This window comes from Phalacrocorax aristotelis, chromosome 2, assembly GCF_949628215.1.
Source record: "Phalacrocorax aristotelis chromosome 2, bGulAri2.1, whole genome shotgun sequence".
Taxonomy (NCBI): domain Eukaryota; kingdom Metazoa; phylum Chordata; class Aves; order Suliformes; family Phalacrocoracidae; genus Phalacrocorax; species Phalacrocorax aristotelis.
This window is the reverse complement of record NC_134277.1, coordinates 1,083,585-1,101,893: the sequence shown is the minus strand read 5'-3', so window position 1 is coordinate 1,101,893 and position 18,309 is coordinate 1,083,585. Positions and strand designations below refer to the sequence as shown.

The 18,309-nt window shown below is 70.9% G+C and overlaps 2 protein-coding genes across 6 annotated transcripts in view; one reads left to right on the top strand and one right to left on the bottom strand.

Annotated features, from left to right (window-relative positions):
• The window catches only part of ATG9B (autophagy related 9B), a 116,727-nt gene extending 115,411 nt beyond the window's left edge, over positions 1-1,316 (top strand). For all 4 annotated transcript variants that reach the window (XM_075082105.1, XM_075082104.1, XM_075082106.1 and 1 more), the window contains 3 exons: positions 316-406; positions 561-686; positions 907-1,316. In XM_075082105.1, the coding sequence (XP_074938206.1) occupies positions 316-406; positions 561-667 (198 nt within the window). In that variant the 3' untranslated portion in view covers positions 668-686; positions 907-1,316. The remainder of the gene's footprint in view (positions 1-315; positions 407-560; positions 687-906) is intronic.
• A 369-nt stretch (positions 1,317-1,685) lies between these two features.
• Positions 1,686-13,584, bottom strand: NOS3 (nitric oxide synthase 3). Of its 2 annotated transcripts, none has more exons than XM_075082096.1 (26): positions 13,339-13,584; positions 12,213-12,315; positions 11,953-12,101; positions 11,197-11,359; positions 10,955-11,046; positions 10,698-10,814; positions 10,472-10,611; positions 10,086-10,260; positions 9,887-9,988; positions 9,574-9,768; positions 9,414-9,487; positions 9,164-9,308; positions 8,904-9,008; positions 8,763-8,830; positions 8,529-8,645; positions 7,762-7,936; positions 7,556-7,685; positions 7,045-7,123; positions 6,363-6,550; positions 5,508-5,686; positions 4,563-4,773; positions 3,923-4,010; positions 3,405-3,526; positions 2,440-2,588; positions 1,965-2,159; positions 1,686-1,895 (listed from the first exon to the last, which is right to left on the bottom strand). In XM_075082096.1, exons 1-26 carry the CDS (start codon positions 13,567-13,569, stop codon positions 1,773-1,775), a joined length of 3,615 nt encoding a protein of 1,204 aa, XP_074938197.1. In that variant the 5' UTR covers positions 13,570-13,584; the 3' UTR covers positions 1,686-1,772. The 2 variants fall into 2 exon arrangements, with proteins under 2 accessions (XP_074938197.1, XP_074938198.1); XM_075082097.1 differs by having other exon boundaries at positions 10,698-10,839; positions 13,339-13,451.
• Between the last annotated feature and the right edge of the window lie 4,725 nt (positions 13,585-18,309).

Genomic DNA, 18,309 nt, shown 5'->3' with positions numbered 1-18,309 from the left:
GTACCCCCTTCCCGGTCCTTCATCGCCGGTCCCGTGCTTGGCTGGCCCCTGCGCCCCCTGCTCTGGTGTGTGACACCCCCTGCCCCGGTTTTGACTGGGGACCCCACGGCTGCTGCTAGACCCGGTGCTGGGGGCGAGGCGCCGCAGCCGGCGTCTCTGCAGCCGTGTCCCCGCTTCTGCCACCCCTTTGGGGTCAGGGGCGGCGTCCTGCACGGGGAGCCCCCCACCCTGACGCCCCATGGTGAGGCAGCTTGCAGGATGGGGGGCTCTGACCACCACAGCGGGGGTCTCTGACCACCCCTCCTACCCTTGCAGCTCCACCAGCAGCAGCAGCAGGGCCCCGGGCCCCAGGCCGTAGGGGTGTGGGTGGCCGCAGGGGCACCCAAGCCACCCTCCGTGACCGCAGGTGAGCACCGTGCCGGGGTGTCCAGGGACACGTGCTGGTCCCTGTGCCCCGCGGGGCCGAGCCCGGAGATGGAGCAGCTGGGGGGTCCCGAGGGCTGGGACCCTGGGCAGGGGCCGTAGGGCCAGTGCGGCTCTGACCCCTCCCCACTCCCCAGGTTCGGCTGCCAGGGCCTCGCAAGCTCAGCACAGGGAGATGCCGCTGGGCGGCTGGGCCGAGGAAGAGGAGGAGGAGGAGGAAGAGGAAGAGCAGACAACAGGCTAGCCGGCCTTGGCTCCAGTGGGTGAGGGCACAGCCTGGCCAGGCAGCCGCAGCCCGGGGAGGGCCGGTGACCACCAGGGCTGGGGCAGCCAGTGCGGGACAGGGCGATGGGGCTGGACCCCAGCAGCATCTGGCTGGCGTGCATGCCAGGGTCCCCATCGCCGGGGTCCCTGTTGCTGGGGTCCCTGCGGCCAGCGACCCCGGTGCTGGGGCTGCTGCTGACAGACCCGTTTCCTCTGCAGGGTCCTGGGCGTGCCAAGAGCTCCCGGCGCTGCAGGGCACGGTGCCAGGAGAGCTGCCAGGAGGCGCTGGCTGGGGCTGGGTGCAGCGGGGGTCTCGCTGCTGCCCACCATGCTGCCTGGGGGGCCGGGATGCAGGGTGGTCTGGCTGGCTCTGCCCGTGTGGGCCCCCTGCTCGGGTGCGTGGCCTTGCTGGTGGCCCCACGGTGCTGCAGGGCCGGGGGCGCTGCTGGGGGCAGCCAGCCCCACCAGGTGCTATATTTATGGGGGGGCTTGGGGCACCCGGGCTGCCCCTTGCCTGTGCTGGTGCCGTCCCCGTTCCTGCTGCCTGCCCGGGCCTCTGCCCCCCGTGGTGCCCTGCCCCGGGCACCGGCCGCACCGAGCCGCCGCGGGAAATAAAGGTTTACAGAGAGGCTGTGCCCAGCGGTGACTGCGCCCCGGAGCCAGCGGGGGGCTGGGGGCCATGTGTGGGGAGGTGGGGCTGTGCAGGGGGATGCTGTGGGGTGTGGGGGCAATGCCACGGGCGGAGCTGCGGTGGTTCGGGCTAGGTGGTGGCAGCAGCGGTGCCAGGGCGGTGCTGCTCGGGGCAGCCGTGCAGGTCGGAGCTGCAGGGACCGTGGCCACATCCCCCCCATCCCACCCACCCACCGCCCCACGTCTGCCCTGTCCATGGCCGGAGCGGGGCCGGGTGACCCCAGCCCACCCACGCCCACCGGCACCGTTCCCGGCCGCGCGCGGTGCCGACGGTGCCACCCTGGGGGAGGCAAAGCACTGGGCCGGGGTTATCAAAACTAAACCTTTACTGGGGAGGCGCTGCCTGCAGCGGGGTGGGGGGAGCAGCCGCGGGGGCCCCTCCTGCCCCGGCACGCTCAGGGTGCCGGGCCCTGCTGCTGGCGCTCCTGCATGGAGAAGGACTGGCTGCGGATGCGGAAGGCCACCTCCTGCGTGCGGAAGGTGAGGCCGAAGATGTCCTCGTGGTAGCGGTTCTTGTCCTGGGAGAGCAGGCGTCAGGGCGGCGCGCCGGGCACGGTGCCGGCGTGCCGCGCGTCCCCGGCCCTTACCCGCAGCTCGCTGATGAAGTCCCCCGCCTGCCCCAGCGTCATGCCAGCCTGCTGCACCAGGATGTGCTGCACCGTCTGCAGCACCTCGGTGGCCATCGTCACGTCCCCGCAGACGTACATGTGCCCGGCGCTCTGGCACAGCACCTGGTGCACCTCTGCTGCCAGCTGTGTCCGCAGCACGTCCTGCACGTAGGTCTGGGGACACCACGCCGGGGGCGGCCGCTGACACCCGGCACACGGCCCCCAACCCGCGCCGCGTCCCCATCCCCACCCTGCCCCTTTGTACACTGTCCCCGTCCTCGTTTCTCTCCCCGTCCTAGTCCGTGTCCCCACCCTGCCCTCGCCTCCATCCCTGCTTTTGTGTCCCACATGCTGCCCCATCGCACGCCTGTCCCCGGCCCCATCCTTGTCCCAGTCTGTCTCCATTCCTGTCCCCATCCCGCCCGCCCCCACCTCCACCCCTGTCCCGTCCCACCTTGGGGGTCCCCGGCTCGCGGGAGAAGGCGGTGAGGACCTGGCTGAGGGCCCCCTGCTCCTGCGCCTCCTGCATCTCCTGCCGGTAGATGTGGTCCAGCGCGGAGGAGCGGCAGCCGAACACCAGCACCATGCTGCCCAGGGGGCCATCTGCGGGGGGGCAGCGGCCAGGCGGCACCTGTCCCTCTGTGCCCACCTCCCCACGCCCCCCCGCCAGCGTGTCCGCAACCCTCATGTCCCCATCCCCCCGTGCCCCATGTCCCTGAACCCTGCACCCCCGCTCCCCCGTGTCCTGCAGCCCCCATGTCCTTGTGTCCCTGTGCTGCCCTGTCCCCGTGTCCTTCCGACCCCGTGTCCCTGCATCGTGTCCCCATACCATGCCACCCCCATGTCCCCCCACCCCATGTCCCTGCACCCACGTCCCCATGCCATGCACCTCCATGTCCCCCCACCCCGTGTCCCTGCACCCCTGTGTCCCCATGCCATACACCCCCATGTCCCCCCACCCCGTGCCCCTGTACCCACGTCCCCATGCCATGCACCTCCATGTCCCCCCACCCCGTGTCCCTGCACCCCTGTGTCCCCATGCCATACACTCCCATGTCCCCCCACCCCGTACCCCTGTACCCACGTCCCCATGCCATACACTCCCATGTCCCCCCACCCCGTACCCCTGTACCCACGTCCCCATGCCATACACCCCCATGTCCCCCCACCCTGTGTCCCTGCACCCCTGTGTCCCCCCATTCCCCGCACTGCCCTGCCATCGTGTCCCCGTGTCCCCATGTCCCCGGCCCCCCCTTCCCCCTGTCCCACAGCCCGAGACCCCTGCATTGCCATGTCCCATGTCCCTGTGCCACCAGGTCCTTGTGTCTCTGTCCCCTCCCCTTGTCCCCACGTCCCCCTCCTCCATCCCCTTGTCCCCCCATCCCCCCCATGTCCCCCCATGTCCCCCATGTCCCCCACCTCCGGCCCGCAGCTGGTGTAGCCGCTGCTGCCAGAAGCTGCGGAAGGGCGCGACGCCGGTGCCGGGTCCCACCAGGATGCAGGGGGCCTCGGGGGTGGGCGGCAGCCGGAAGGAGGGGGCCCTGCGGGGGGTCAGCGCGTGGGGGCAGGCCGGGGGGGGGCCTGAGCATGTGGGGGGATGTGGGGTGCAGAGAGGGGGGTCCTGGGCACAGGTGGTGCAGGGTGTGCTGGGGGTGGTGCCCTGGCAACATGGTGAGGGGGGTGTGGGGTGCAGGGAGGGGGGTCCTGTGCACGGGGGGGGCGGTGCTGGGGGTGCTGGGAAATGGAGACGTGGGTATGGGGGGGCTGGGAATGGATTGGCGGGGGGGGGGGGGGGGTGCTGCACCGAGGCATGCTGGGAGATGCAGTCGGGGGGGCCTGGAGGCATGCTGAGACATGGTGACGGGGGGCACAGGGAGAGTGGGCCGGGGAGCAGGCGGGGGGGTGGGCGGGGGGGGTCACGCAGGGCCATCCCTTACCCCCGGATGAAGGCAGGCACCATGTCCCCGGGCTGCAGCCGCGCCAGCCAGGTGGAGCAGACACCATAGTGCAGGGGGCCCTGCCCATCTGGGGGGACCCGAGTGGCTGAGGGGGCTGGCAGGCAGCCCCACCACCACAAGCAGCCCCACCCCATCCCAGGAGGCAGACCCCAGCGTCGGCAGGGGCTGGGGACACCGCCATCCCCAGGCAGGGCTGGGGGACGGGGGTCCTGGGGGTTTGGGACTGTGCATGGCGGGTGGCTGGCACCAGGGGGGGCCCCCACATCCTTGCGGGCTCCACCACATCCAATGGCAGTGCCCAGGCACTGTGTGATGGGGCTGGAGGGGACCCTGCAGTGGTCCTGGGGACCAGGGAGATGCCCTGGGGGGACCTGGAGATGCCCTGGGGACCTGGAGGTACCCTGGGGGACCTGGAGATGCCCTGGGGACCAGAGAGATGCTCTGGGGACCATCAAGATGCCCTGGGCCCTGGAGATGATGCCCTGGAGCCCTAGAGATGCCCTGGGGCTGTGCAACTCGGGGGCGCTGGGAGCAGGTGTTGCCGTGCGGGTGGCAGAGCAGGAGGTAGCAGCCCCCCACCCAGGGGCACCCACGTGCCCCCGGCCCCATCCCCACTTACTCTCGCTGTGGTAGGTGACGACGGCCACGGTGAGGTGGATCTCCCCGGGGCTGGGGCCGGGCGCGGAGCTGATGGAGTAGTAGCGCGGCTGGAGCAGCGGCAGCTGGGTGAGCAGCAGGGAGGCCGGCAGCACCACTGAGGGGAACTCCTCCAGCACCTCCAGCAGCGTGGGGCACCGGAACCACTTCCAGTCCTCGTACAGCCGGGCGTCCTGCGAGGCACCCAGCTGGCCATGGCCACCGCGCCCAGCACCCTGGCCCGGCAGGGGCCTGGCATCCCAGCAAGGGAAAGGGCCAGCATCCCAGCCAGGGAGGGTTCTGGCATCCCGGAATCCCGGCATCCCAGCCTCCCAGCCATAGAGGGTTCCAGCACCCCAGTATCCCAGCCAGGGAGGGTTCCAGCATCCCAGCATCCCAGCCACGGAGGGACCAGCAGCCCAGCCAGGGAGGATCCCAGCATACCGGCATCCCATTATCCCAGCATCCCAGCATCCCAGCCACGGAGGGACCAGCAGCCCAGCCAGGGAGGATCCCAGCATACCGGCATCCCATTATCCCAGCATCCCAGCCATGGATGTTTCCAGCATCCCAGCCTCCCAGCCAGGGAGGGATCCCAGTATCCCAACCAGGGAGGGTTCCAGCATCCCAGCGGGGGAGAGATCCCAGCATCCCATCCAGGGAGGGGCCCAGCATCCCAGCATCCCCATCCAATCCAGGGAGGGGTCTGGCATCCCAGCACCCCAGCCAGGGAGGGACAAGTGTCCCAGTATCCCAGCCACGGAGGGTTCCAGCATCCCAGCCATGGAGGGTTCCAGCATCCCAGCCATGGAGGGGTACAGTATCCCTGTATCCCAGCATCCCAGCATCCATCCACCAGCTGGGCAGACACCAGGCACCCCCCACCCCCAGCCCCTGCCCCAGGGGTGCAGCCCCCCGCGCCCCTGACCTGGCTGAGCTGCTGCAGGCGCTGGCGGTCGGCCGGCTCCCGCGCCAGCGTGGCCAGGAGCTGCAGGAACTGGGGGCTCGGCGGGGTCGCCACGTCCAGGAAGAAGGTGAGGGCCTGGGCCAGCGTGCAGGGGGGCAGGCGGCTCTGCAGCACCCAGGGCCCGGGTGGGGGGCCCCCGCCTGCGGGACAGCGGCTGGGGTGGGGTGGGGGTGCCCCTGCCTCTGCCCAGCCCCTTCCCCTTGGACCCCTCCCCTGCCCCTTGTCCCTTTCCCTTTTCCTGCCCCTTCCCCAACCCCTTCCCCTTGTCCCCTTTCCCCAGCCCATTGTCCCTTCCCCTGCCCCTTCTTCCCGTGTCCCCTTCCCCTGACCCTCCCCCCCTTCCCCAGTCCCCAGCCCCTTCCCCTTGTCCCCTTCCCCAGCCCCTTGTCCCTTTCCCCTGCCCCTTCCCCCTTTCCCCAGCCCCTTCCCCAGCCCCTTGTCCCCTTCCCCTGCTCCCTGTCCCCTTCCTCTTGTCCCCTTCCTCTTGTCCCCTTCCCCTTGTCCCCTTCCCCAGCCCCTTGTCCCCTGCCCCAGCCCCTTCCCCTGCCCCCGTCCCCTTCCTCTTGTCCCCTTCCCCTGCCCCTTCCCCCGTCCCCTGACCCTGCCCCAGCCCCTTGTCCCCCTCCCCTTGTTCTCTTCCCCTGCTCCCTGTCCCCTTCCCCTTGTCCCCTTCCCCAGCCCCTTATCCCCTTCCCCAGCCCCTTATCCCCTGCCCCAGCCCCTTCCCCTGCCCCCTGTCCCCTTCCTCTTGTCTCCTTCCCCTCGTCCCCTTCCCCTGCCCCTTGTCGTCCCCCCCCGGCCCCCCGTGGTCCCTACCGCCGCTGTCCCCCTCCAGGCTCTCCACCAGGACGGGCTGTTCGGGGGGCGGGGGGTCCTCCACCCGCCCCAGCAGCCCCCGCACCAGCTCGGGGCGGTTGGCGGGGAAGACGCCGAGGTGGTCGCCGGGCTGGTAGCGCAGCTCCGCCTGGTCCGCCGAGCCCAGCCGCACCAGGAGGGTGGCCCGGCTGTGCCGGGGGGTCAGCGCCGGGGCCGGGGCCCGGGGGGGCCCGGGGTGGAGGGGTCCCGGGGGCGGGGGTGTCCCAGGAGGGCGGGGTTCCCGGGTATGGGGTTGTCCCCGGGATGGGGGTGCCCCGGGGATCGGGGGTTCCGAGAGGGGGGGATCCCGGGGTGGGCGTCCCAGGGCGGCCGGGATCCCCGGGGATGGGGGCTCCCCAGTCTGGGGGCCCCCAGGAGTGCGAGGTTGCCAAAGCGCAGGGGTCCCGGGGGTGGAGGGAGCGGAGGGGCCGTGGGGTTCCCGGGGATGGGGTTGCACCGGCGATGGGGGTGCCCCGGGGTGGGGGGTTCCGGGGTGGCGGGCGTCCCAGGGGGGCGGGGATCCCTGTGATAGGGGGGTCCCGGGGGTGAGAGATTCCCGGGGCGCAGGGGGCCTGGGGCCAGGGGGGCGCTGTGTTCCCCGGGGTCCCGGGGTTGGGGGTGTCCCGGCGATGGGGGGGCTCACCTGGACTCCTCGCTCTGCAGGTTCTCCACGGAAAGCACCGTGCAGGGGAACACCCGGCGCTTGTGCAGGTGGGACAGCCCTGGGGGGCACAACAGGGCTGGGGGGCATGGGGGCACGGGGCACGGGGGGTTGGGGGGGCCAGGGAGGACTGGGGACGGGGTCACAGGTGTGGGAGATCACAAGGGGGCTGGGGGGTCACGGGGGTCACTGGGAGGGCCTGGGGGGTCAGAGGGGATCCTGGGGGAGTTTCATGGACTGGGGGGGTCACAGGGAGGAGATGGGGGTGATGGGGGGGTTGGGGGAGTCATGGGGTCAGGGAGGGACTCTCGGCAGGGTGCTGTGGGGAGCCCACATTCACGCAGGGGTGGGTGTCTTGGTGGGGCGGTGGGGCAGATGCGGGTTGCGGGTGGAGGGTGTTGTAGGGGGGCTTGTGGCTCCACAGGGTCGGGGGCTCCCACAGGGGCCAGGGGGTGCTGGGGGCTGCTGGGGGGCTTGGGGAGGGTGGTGGTACCGGCCAGGGTCTCTGTGGCCTGGGGTTGCCCGACCAGCCGGTGCTTCTGGTGCTTCCAGCCCTGGGGGGGGGCGAAAAGCTCCTCGCCCCCCCCCATCCCGTCCCCCACGCAGAAGGTCTCGCAGGCAGCCTGGGGACATGGGGGTGTCTGGTGGGTGCGGGGAGGGGGGCAGTGGGTGTCCCCCCACCCCGGTGCCCCCCCTGACCTGGAAGACGAGGCGGGCCCACGTGCGGAAGGACTCCTCCTGGGCACAGAGCTCATCGCCCTCGCCCATGGGCAGGACCCGCTCCCCCCCCAGCTCCTCCAGCCGCGTGTCCACCGCCCGGGCGAAGGCGCAGAAATGGGGGTACGCCCGCGAGCCCAGCCCAAACACCGAGAACCTGCCGCCACCGGAACGGGGGGGGGCTGAGTGCCGTGAGCCCAGACCCGGGACTCCCCCCACCCTGGGGTCAGACCCTGCACTGCGGGTGGGGGGGACCCAGGGCTAGAGGATGCTCAGGGTTGGGGGAGATCCAGGGATGTGGGTGGGGGTTCCCAGGGATGGGGATGGAGAGGACCCAGGGTTGGGGGTGCCCAGGGTTGGGGGTGGGGGGAACCCGGGGCTAGGGGGACCCAGGGTTGGGCTTGGGGGCACCCAGGGCTGGGGGGCAGGGGATGCTCAGGGATGTGGGAGATCCAGGGATGTGCGTGGACGTGCCCAGGGTTGAGGGTGCCCAGGGCTAGGGATCAGGGTAAGGGCTATGGGTGGGGGAGCAGGGGGTGGTCAGGTTCAAGTGAGGTTCAGGGTTTGGGACCCCCCAGGGGCAGCTCTGTCCCCCTCCCACAGCCATGGGATAGATGGGGACAGAGCTGGCACCGTGCAGCCCCCCCAGGATGGGGGCACCCCAAACCCCAAACCAACACCATGCTCAGGCCGGGCAGAGAACCCCATCCCCATCCCCATGGCCATGGCCGTGGCCGTGCCGGCGGTACCGCAGGGCACCCAGCGTGCCGGCACTGTCAGTGTTGCTCAGCTGTCGCCGCTTCTTCTTCCAGGAGGCGACGAGCTGGTCCGACTGCGAGACGCTGTTGAACCGCAGCTTGTAGCTCCTGGGCAGGGTGAGGGCAGGGTGAGGGCAGGGTGAGGGCAGGGTGAGGGCAGGGTGAGGGCAGGGTGGGCCCTTCCCCACCCCAGCCGGGCCCCCCTGGCCCCCCCGCGGTGCTCACTTGGGTGGCTCAGCCTGGGAGGTGCTGGTGTAGGGGGAGGTCATCTCCATCAGCGCCTTGGAGAAGCTCTGTTGGGGATCAGCACGTCACCGCCCTGACCCCCATCCTCGTCCTCACCCCCTCTCCCGGCAGCGCCCTCACCTCCGCGCACTCGGGGGGGTCCCCGTTGCCGAAGGTGCTGGTCACCACCAGCACCAGGGTCTCGTGCTCCAGGGACACCACGTCGTACTCGTCCATGCACAACACCTACGTGGGGGGCAGGACATGGGCAGGGGGCTGCAGTGGGCACCTCCCCCCACCAACCCCGCCATGGGGAGCATTGGGGGTGGTTTGGGGCTGGGGAGGCGCCCCTTGCAACGCAGGCTGCTGCTGCTGCGCCCCCTCCATCTCCCCCTGCCCACCTTGGGGTCGAAGGCACGTCGGAATAGCTGGCAGAGGTTCCAGGCGTAGGTCCGGGATTTGCCGGTCTCGGTGGCATAGAGGATGGTGGCCTTGACGCGGCGCGCCATCATGTGTCCCATCAGCTTGGCTGAGATCTTCACCGCGCTGGGATCACCGGGTCAGCGTCCGGCCACGTCTCAGGGACCCATGGGCAGGGATATCCGCCCCGCCGCCTCCCAGAGACCCCTCCCCACAAGGGCGGGCACCTACTTGGCCACCTCCTTGAAGGTCTTTCTCCTGGTGACGGTGGTGCCTTTGGAGACGTAGACCTTCCAGGCGTCGGGCTGTGGGGCGGGCAGGGGGCAGCTGTGGGGTCATGGGGTGGTGGGGCTGGGGGTTGTGGGGCTGGGGGCCATGGGGCCAGGCCCACCTGGTAGCGGAAGGTGGGGCAGAGCTGGTAGTTGACCATCTCCTGGTGGAAGACGGGGGTGAGGCTGCCCGAGATGGGGGGCACAATCCAGACCCAGTCGGCCGGGCACCCCCCCCGCGTCCGCAGCTCGTTCTCCATGTGCTTCACGAAGGACTCGGTGGCCGCATGGTGGTCCACAATCGTCACCTTGGCCACCTGTGGGGATGGCGGGCTGGGGAGGGGGCTGGAAGCAGCTAGCACCCACCCTGGTGGTGTCAGGGTCCCATGGCATGGCGGTGCCGACGTCCCCCCGCCCGGCCGCCGCGCATCCCACCTGGTAGCTGTGCAGCACGGCGATGTTCACCTCCACCGCTGCCTTGTCCTTCCAGAGGGACGAGGTCGTCCGTGTGTCCAGCCCCATGCGCTGGGCCACCTCCTGCCAGCGGCATGGGGGGATCAGCCTGGCTGCCCTGGGGCGCAGGGGTCCCGGGGGTGGGGCACGGGGCAGCCGGGCCCCCCGCCGTGGGGCTCACCGGCAGCAGGTTGTAGCGCTGGCTGTCGCAGAGGTTCCTGGTGCCGATCTCGCTGCTCATGTACCAGCCATTGAAGGGGGCTGCCGGGAACTCCAGCCCCCCGATCTCCAGCAGCATGTTGGAGACGGCCGGCAGCGCGTACCACCGCAGCCCCAGCTCCGCGAACCACTCCAGCCTGCGCAGGTGGGGTGGGCTACAGCAGGGACCCACGCAGGCCCCACGCCGGCCCCATGCCAGCCCCAGCTCCCCTGTGTGGGTCCCCAACCTCCATCCCAGCCCCGCTCTCAGCCCCTCCCCAGGGGTGCCATGTGGGATCCCAGCCCCACAGCTGGGAAGGGTGTCCCCAGGAGGGTCCGGGGCCCTTGGGGGGGCACAGCCCCACTCACGTGGGGTGCTGGAGGGGCACCTCGAGGACCAGCTCCGGCGGGAGGGGGAAGAGCTCGGGGGACTCCTCGGGGCCCTGCAGCAGCAGCGGCAGCACGTCGAAGCGGCCGCCGCCGGGGCTCCAGCCGTGGTGGACACAGAGCTGGGGGGGGCAGCAGCGTCAGGGTGGGGGCAGCACGGCGGGGCTGGGGGTCCTGGGGTGCGGGGGAGATGGCGGTGTCTCCCCACCTCGGTGATATCGACGTTGGCCGGGTCCCCCAGCACGGAGCCGTCGGGCTGCCGGTACCCGGCGTAGCGGATCAGCTGCGTGTTCCAGATGCGGAAATCGCCCCGGCCCGGCATCCGCTGGGGGAAGATGGTGATGGCCGACCTGGGGGGGCCGGGGCGGGATGTCGGCGGGACCCCCTGGCTGTGGGGACCAGGGGGTCCCGCCCCGGCTCTGGGGGTCCAGCCGGCAGCGAGCAGCAGCCGGGCAGGGCTCTCACCGAATGTTGCCGCGGTTGGTGGCGTACTGGATGTGGGTGCAGAGGAAGCTGAACATCTCCCCCACGCTGGCGCAGTCCCGGGCATCGAACACCTGCGGGGCAGGGTCGGGGGGGAGATGGGGGGCCATCCTGCTGCCCCCCCAGCCGCCCCATGGAGCACCCGCCGTGGGGTGACCTCTGGCCGTGGGGCAGGCGTGGGGTGGGGGACCCCGCCGGCGCTGTGGGGCGCCCCTCGCCCTCACCTGCAGCTTGTTCCACTGGATGCGGCCGACGCAGCGCGCGGCGTTGCGCCAGGCCTGCTTGGCCCCGAAGACGAGCTCGGGCTCCAGCAGCTGGTAGGTGCCGGTGGCCCCGATAGCGGCTTCCACCTCCCGCAGCCGCTGGGTGTGCGCTGGGGAGTTCTCCCTGCGGACGCCCCGCGCCTCAGCCCCCCGAGACCCCCCTGCACTGCTGTGGGGTGCCCGGGCAGGGATGGGACCATGGGGCACCCCGTGGCAGGGATGGGGCTGGGCTGTGGGGGTGCCCTGGGGCAGAGATGGGGATGTGGGGTGCCTTGGGTAGGGATAGGGATGTGGGGTGTCTTGGGCAGGGATGGGACCATGGGGCACCCTGTGGCAGGGATGGGGCTGGGCTGTGGGCGTGGCCTGGGGCAGGGATGCAGATGTGGTGTACCCTGGGCAGAGATGGGGATGTGGGGTGCTCAGGGCTCAGCTGGGGTTGGGGTTTTGGCATACTTTGGGGCAGGGCTGGGGATATGGGGTGCCCCAGGACAGAGATGGTGAGGTGGGGTGGCCTGGGACAGAGGTGGGTGCTTTGGGGTAGGAATGGGGCTGTGGGGTGCCCCAGGGTAGGCCTGGAGCAGTGGGATGCTCCGGGGCAGTGATGGGGCTGGGGCTTTGGGGTGCTTTGGGGCAGGGCTGGGCCTATGGGGTGTTGTGGGCAGGGATGGGACCGTGGGGTGCCCCAGGGCAGGTCCGTGCCGTGGCCCCCGCGCTCACCGCCGCAGGGACAGGTAGTACTGGGTGATGAAGTCCCGGGCCAGGCCCAGCAGCTCCTCGGCGGGACGGGCACCCTCGGGGGTCTGGGTCGGCAGCGGCCGCGGCAGCACCAGCGAGCCCAGGCAGCGCTGCCCCGAGCAGGGCAGCTCCTGCGGCCGGGGGGTTACCTGGGGGGGTCCTGCTCCGGACCCCCGCACCCCCACTGCACCCCTCCTCCCTGCACCGCCCCCATCCTGCACCCCATCCCCGCACTCCCTGACCTGCAGGGCCTGGGCGCAGAGCGTGTCGTAGCCGATGCTCCCCGTCTCCCAGTTCTTCAGCCGGGCGAAGCGGGGGGGCTCTGCTGGGCGGGTGGGCGCTGAGCTGGAGGGGGGAGTGATACGGCCCTGAGCCTGGCCCCGGGCATGCTGGGGGTCCTTGGCAGTCCCTGGCCTGCCCCACGCGTGGAGCACAGCTGGGGGTCCTGGGGAGGGCACCCCTCACCGCACTTGCTCCAGTGGCTCCGGTACCACAACCCTCGTGGTGGCTGGCACCCAAGGTGCTGGGACCTGCCTGTGATGACAGAGACCCCCAGGTGGGCAGGAGGAGGGTTGGCAGGGGCACTGGGGTGAGCTGGGACCAGTGGAAGCAGGTCATGGGGGGGCACTGGGGGGTCCGTGGTGGGGACATGGGGATGACTGGGGACCTGCCCTGCCCTCCTGCCCCTGGTGCGGCTGTGGTGGCCGTGGGGCCCCGGCTCAGCTCCATGGGGCTGAGCTGTGGGGCTGTTGGGGGGGGGGGGGGGTGTATGTGGGGCGTTCCTGGGCCTTGTGCGTGTGCGAGTGTGAACAATGGCCATGAGTCAGAGCAGGCTCCCGGCCACCGAGGGGGCAAAGTGACCTCCTGTGCCGTCCCCCTCCCCGTCCCCTCTGGCCTGGGGTGGCCCCACACCTCCCATCCCCACTCGACCCCCCCTGCCCCCTCCCCATATGTCCCCATACATCCTGTCCACCCCAGCACACCCCGGTAGGTCCCAACACGTCCCACGGGCTGCCGGGGGGCTGTTGGTGCCACAGTGCAGGTGCTGGGGCACACCGTGGGGTGGGGGACGCTGGCACGATGCCATGGGGCACCACGGGCAGGCGGGTGCAGGGCTCTGCCACCAAGGGGCTCCCGCGGCTGCACCTCGTCCTGCCCCGGTGAGCTGTGCACGCCGCCCTGGCGGGGACACCTCTCCGGTGGGCTCTGGCCACGTGGGGACGTCCCCGTGAGCCACGGCTGGGCCCGGCAGGAGGGGGCCAAGCGAGGGGTCCCCGTCGAGGCACAGGGGCCGGCAGCCGCGGTGCGCCATGGCGCGGTGGGTCTGTCCATCCCGCCCCGTCCGTCCCGTCCACGCAGCGCACCCACCTGCCCCGCTCGGTGCCGGTGCTCTCCTCGGGCGCGGCGCTGAGCTGCCGGGAGCAGAGGCCGAGGCCGCAGGAGCGGGCAGCGCCGGGCAGCACGGCCGGCAGGTTGCCCATCGCGCCGCCACTGAGCCGCCGGTGCCGGGAGCGGCCGCTTCCTCCGGCCGCGGCGGGGAAGTGGTGACCTCGGCCACGCACGCCTCCGCCCCGCGCACAATGGGCGCCCCACCGCCATGACGCCGCCCGCCGGCACGCGGCCCGGGCCGTGCCGGGGACCCCGCCGAGGGGCTGGGCGGGGGGCTTCGACCCTGATAGGCCCTCCCTGCACCCCGGCACGTGGCCAGGGGGCATGCCGTGGTAGCAGTGCCAGGGAGTGGCACATGCAGGACCCCCAGCATCGCTACAGGAATCCCAACATGGCCACGGACCCCCAGCACGGCCACGGGATCCCCAGCATTGCCATGGGACCCCCAGAACAGCCACAGACCCCCAGCATGGCCACGGGACCCTCAGCACAGCCATGGGACCCCCAGAACAGCCACAGACCCCAGCTGGCCACAGGACCCCCAGAACAGCCATGGGACCCCCAGCATGGCCACGGAACCCTCAGCACAGCCACAGGATCTGCAGCATGGCCATGGAACCCCCAGAACAGCCACAGACCCCCAGCATGGCCATGGGACCCCCAGCACAGCCACGGGACCCCCAGAACCCACAGATGCCCAGCATGGCCATGGGACTGTCCCACCTCCCCCAGCCACTGCCCCACGGGGGGTCTGCTCCCCCTGGCCCTCAGCCCCATGGCACACCAGGGTGGGGGGAGCGAAGGGCCACAGGTTGGGGTCTGCCATCCCCTGGGGCCAGCAGCACCCCTCCGCCCCCCCTGCTGGGTGCAGGTCCCCGTGGGGGGGGTGTGGGGCAGCATACCCCCTCTTAGGGGTCCCGTGTTTGCTCCAGAAGGTGGGTGCCCTGCGGTGGTCCCAGTGCCCCCCTGGACCCCCACCTGCAGGCCATGTGGCGGATGTCCGGAGAAAGCCCCCCCCGGCTTCCCCGGCCCCCCCACGCGTGGGGCCGCCACTCCCCACCCAGTTCCTGCCATTGATGTGCCCGGCGGCTCCCCAGGGACCCCCAGCGGGCACCCCGAGGGGGGGCTGCGCCCGCGGGACCCTCCCCGGGGAGGGAACGGGGGGGGACACCCTGGGGAGATGGTGCAGGATGGGAGGGGGGGCTCCCACAGTGACCCCCAGAGTAGGTGGGAGCCCCGGCGGGGTGGGGACGGGGACCCCGGGTGCCGGGGGGATGGTGACCCTGGCGGGGCGGGATGCTCTGGGTGTGCGTGGGGACAGCGGGTCCCGCCCCGGGGGGGCGTGCGGGTCCTCGGGGCCCTGGCCGGGGGGTCCGGCGGCAGTTCGCCGTGGGGGTGGGTCCGGCCCGTGGCCCCCGCAGCCGACGGGAAACCGCGCCCGGCCCCGGCTGCCGGCGGTTCCTTCCTGCGCTGGGCGGAGCGGGGGGGCGTCACGGGGGGGCAGAGCGGGGGGGGGCGCCCCCGGGACCCCCGGGGCGGTGGCATGGGGGGGGCCGAGCGGGGAAGGCAGAGCAGCGGTGGGGCGCCCCCGGGACCCCCAGGACGGCGGCATGGGGGGGGCAGAGCGGGGGGGCGGGGGCAGAGCAGCGGTGGGACGTCCCCGGGACCCCCGGGGGGGCGGCATGGGCGGGGGGGCAGAGCAGCGGGGGGCGCCCGGGGGACCCTCGGCGGGGCGGCACGGGGGGAGCCTCGGGGGAGGCTGCAGCGCCGCGGCCCATCCCGGAGCGGGGTGGGGGGTCCCGGTCACCCCTCCCGGAGTGGGCGTCCCCGGCTGACCCCGCCCCTCCAGCTCCCCCGGCCTCGCCAGGGGCGGGGCAGGCCTGTCCGTCACTGCAGAGCGCCCATCCGATTGGCTGCCCTTCCCGGGGGGCGGGGACTCGGCCGTGGGGCAGGCGTGGGGTCTGGGGGTGGCTCAGGCCTTGTCCTGCCCCACGGCTGGGCCCTGCCCCACGGCTGGGCCCTGCAGCCCGCTCCTCCCCTTCCCCTCCCCACGCGTGTCCCCCGCAGGGCAGTTGCTGGACACTCCGGCAGCCACCTGGGGCCTGGCACGGCTCGGCCGGGCCGGGCTTAGCTGGGCCGGGCTTGGCTGGGCCGGGCTTGGCTGGGCCGGGTGGGCTGGGCGTGGCCAGGCGTGGCGTGGCGTGGCGTGGCGTGGCTGGGCGGGTCCTGGCGGTCGCAGCCCCAGAGAGGGTCCGGGTCGAGCCGGCTCCAGTTTCAGCACCTGGGACAGAGCCCGGCGGGACTGGGACGGACTGGGACTGGGACTGGGACTGGGACTGGGAATGGGATTAAGACTGGGACTGGGACTGGACTGGGTCTGGGACTGGGATTAGGACTGGGACTGGGACTGGGACTGGGACTGGGATTAGGACTGGGACTGGGACTGGGACTGGGATTAAGACTGGGACTGGGATTAAGACTGGGACTGGGACTGGACTGGGACTCGGACTGGGATTCGGACTCGGACTGGGACTGGGGTTAGGACTGGGACTGGGATTGGGACTGGGACTGGGACTGGGGTAAGGACTGGGACTGGACTGGGACTGGGACTGGGACTGGGATTAGGACTGGGACTGGACTGGGACTGGGACTGGGATTAGGACTGGGACTGGGACTGGGATTAAGACTGGGACTGGACTGGGACTGGGACTGGGATTAGGACTGGGACTGGGACTGGGATTAAGACTGGGACTGGACTGGGACTGGGACTGGGATTAGGACTGGGACTGGGACTGGGACTGGGATTAGGGCTGGGACTGGGACTGGGACTGGGACTGGGACTGGGACTGGGACTGGGACTGGGATTAGGACTGGGACTGGGACTGGGACTGGACTGGGACTGGGACTGGCGCTGGGACTGGGGTTGGGACTGGGACTGGGATTGGCACTGGACTGGGACGGACTGGGACTGGGACTGGGATTAGGACTGGGACTGAACTAGGACTGACTGCGACTGGGACTGGGACTGGGCTGGGCTGGGCTGGGACTGGGACTGGGACTGGGCTGTGGCTGGGACTGAACTAGGACTGACTGCAACTGCGACTGCGACTGCGACTGGGCTGGGACTGGGATTGGGACTGGACTGGGACTGGGCTGTAACTGGGACTGAACTAGGAGTGACTGTGACTGCAACAGTGAATGTGACTGTACTGGGACTGGTCTGGACTGGTACTATGATTGGGACTGAACTAGGACTCAACTAGGACTGACTGGGACTGAGACTGGTACTAGAATGGGACTGGGACTGGGCTGGACTTGGCTGGACTGGGACTGGGAATAGGACTAGGATTGGGAGGGGGACTGGAGCTGGACTAGGCTCGGACTGGCACCAGCACCAGGACAAGCACAGGGGTCCAGCATTGGGACTAGGACTAGATTGGGACCAGCACTGGGACTGGGACTGAACCACTGGGATTGGAGTGGGACTGGGACTCAGTTTAGGCTGCAGTGCGACTGGGACTGGGACCAGGACCAGGACCAGGACAAGCACTAGGACTGCAACAGGGGCTGGGACCCAACATTGGGATTGGGACTAGACTGGGACCAGCACTGGGAGTGGGACTGGAATGGGACTGGGACTGGGACTGAACTGGGACTGAGAGTGGAGTGTGACTGGGACAGGACTGGGATGGAACTGGGACCAGGACTGGGAGCCCGCCAGCCCTGAGCCCAGCACCCCTCAGGGCACGGCACCAGCCCATCGGGGTCCCAGGGGTCCTGGGGCAGGTCGGATGCTGGGGGGGCGGGGGGACAGGGTGCGACTGGGCTGGGTGGGGGGTCCCCCAGGGTGGTGGGGCTGGGGGTCCCCAGCAGGGAGGCCCCAGTATGGGGGGAGCATGGACCTGCACCCTGTGGGCCCTGCTGCGGCAGGACTCTCCAGACCCCAGGGTGACCCTGACCCCGTGTGACCCCAGGTGACCCTGCTGAGGAGCGGGGCAGGGCCAGCACCCATGGGACCCCAGGGCAGCCCCCCCGGACCCCAGGCACTGACCCCACGGGTGGGCGCCTGGCCCTGGGCCAAGGGGGCGGTCTGGTGGCGGGGAGGTGCCCAGGGGGGCAGGGGGCACTGGGGGGCTAGGGCAGGGTGGGCAGTGCTGGCAGGGCCCGGGCACTCCGTGGGGGCGGGGGGGACCCCCTTGCCAGGGCCCGGCCCGTGCTTGTGCTCAGAGGCTCTGCCCACTCCCGGCGGCTGGAACCAGCTCCCTGGTACTGGTGTCCCTGTGTCCCAGCATCCTGATGTCCAGGTGTCCAGGTGTCCTAGTGTCCTGACGTCACGGTGTCTCAGTGTCCTTGTGTCCCAGTACCCCAGTGTCCTGATGTCCAGGTGTCCAGGTGCCCTGGTGTCCAGGTGCCCTGGTGTCCTTGTGTCCCAGTGTCCTTGTGCCCCAGTGTCCCGATGTCCATGTGTCCCGGTGTCCCTGTGTCCAGGTGTCCTGGTGTCCCATTGTCCTGGTGTCCCGGTGTCCCAGTGTCCTGGTGTCCCAGTGCCCTGGTGTCCAGGTGTCCCAATGTCCCGATGTCCAGCTGTCCCAGTGTCCCTGTGTCTCAGTGTCCCTGTGTCCTGTTGTCCAGGTGTCCCAGTGTCCCTGTGTTCCATTGTCCTGCTGTCCCATTGTCCAGGTGTCCCGGTGTCCCAGTGTCCTGATGTCGAGGTGTCCCAGTGTCCCTGTGTCCAGGTGTCCTGGTGTCCCATTGTCCTGGTGTCCAGGTGTCCCATTGTCCTGGTGTCCCATTGTTCTGCTGTCCAGGTGTCCCAGTGTCCTGGTGTCCCAGTGTCCCGATGTCCCAGTGCCCTGGTGTCCAGGTGTCCCAATGTCCCGATGTCCAGGTGTCTCAGTGTCCCTGTGTCCCTGTGTTCCATTGTCCTGGTGTCCCATTGTCCAGGTGTCC

Coding starts and splice junctions, on each gene's coding strand:
- NOS3 (XM_075082096.1), bottom strand. CDS start 13,569: ATGGCGGTGGGGCGCCCATTGTGCGCGGGGCGGAGGCGTGCGTGGCCG. Junction 12,102..12,212: donor TCTGCGCCCAGGCCCTGCAG/GTCAGGGAGTGC, acceptor CCCCGGCCGCAG/GAGCTGCCCTGCTCGGGGCA. Junction 1,896..1,964: donor ACTTCATCAGCGAGCTGCGG/GTAAGGGCCGGG, acceptor CTGCTCTCCCAG/GACAAGAACCGCTACCACGA.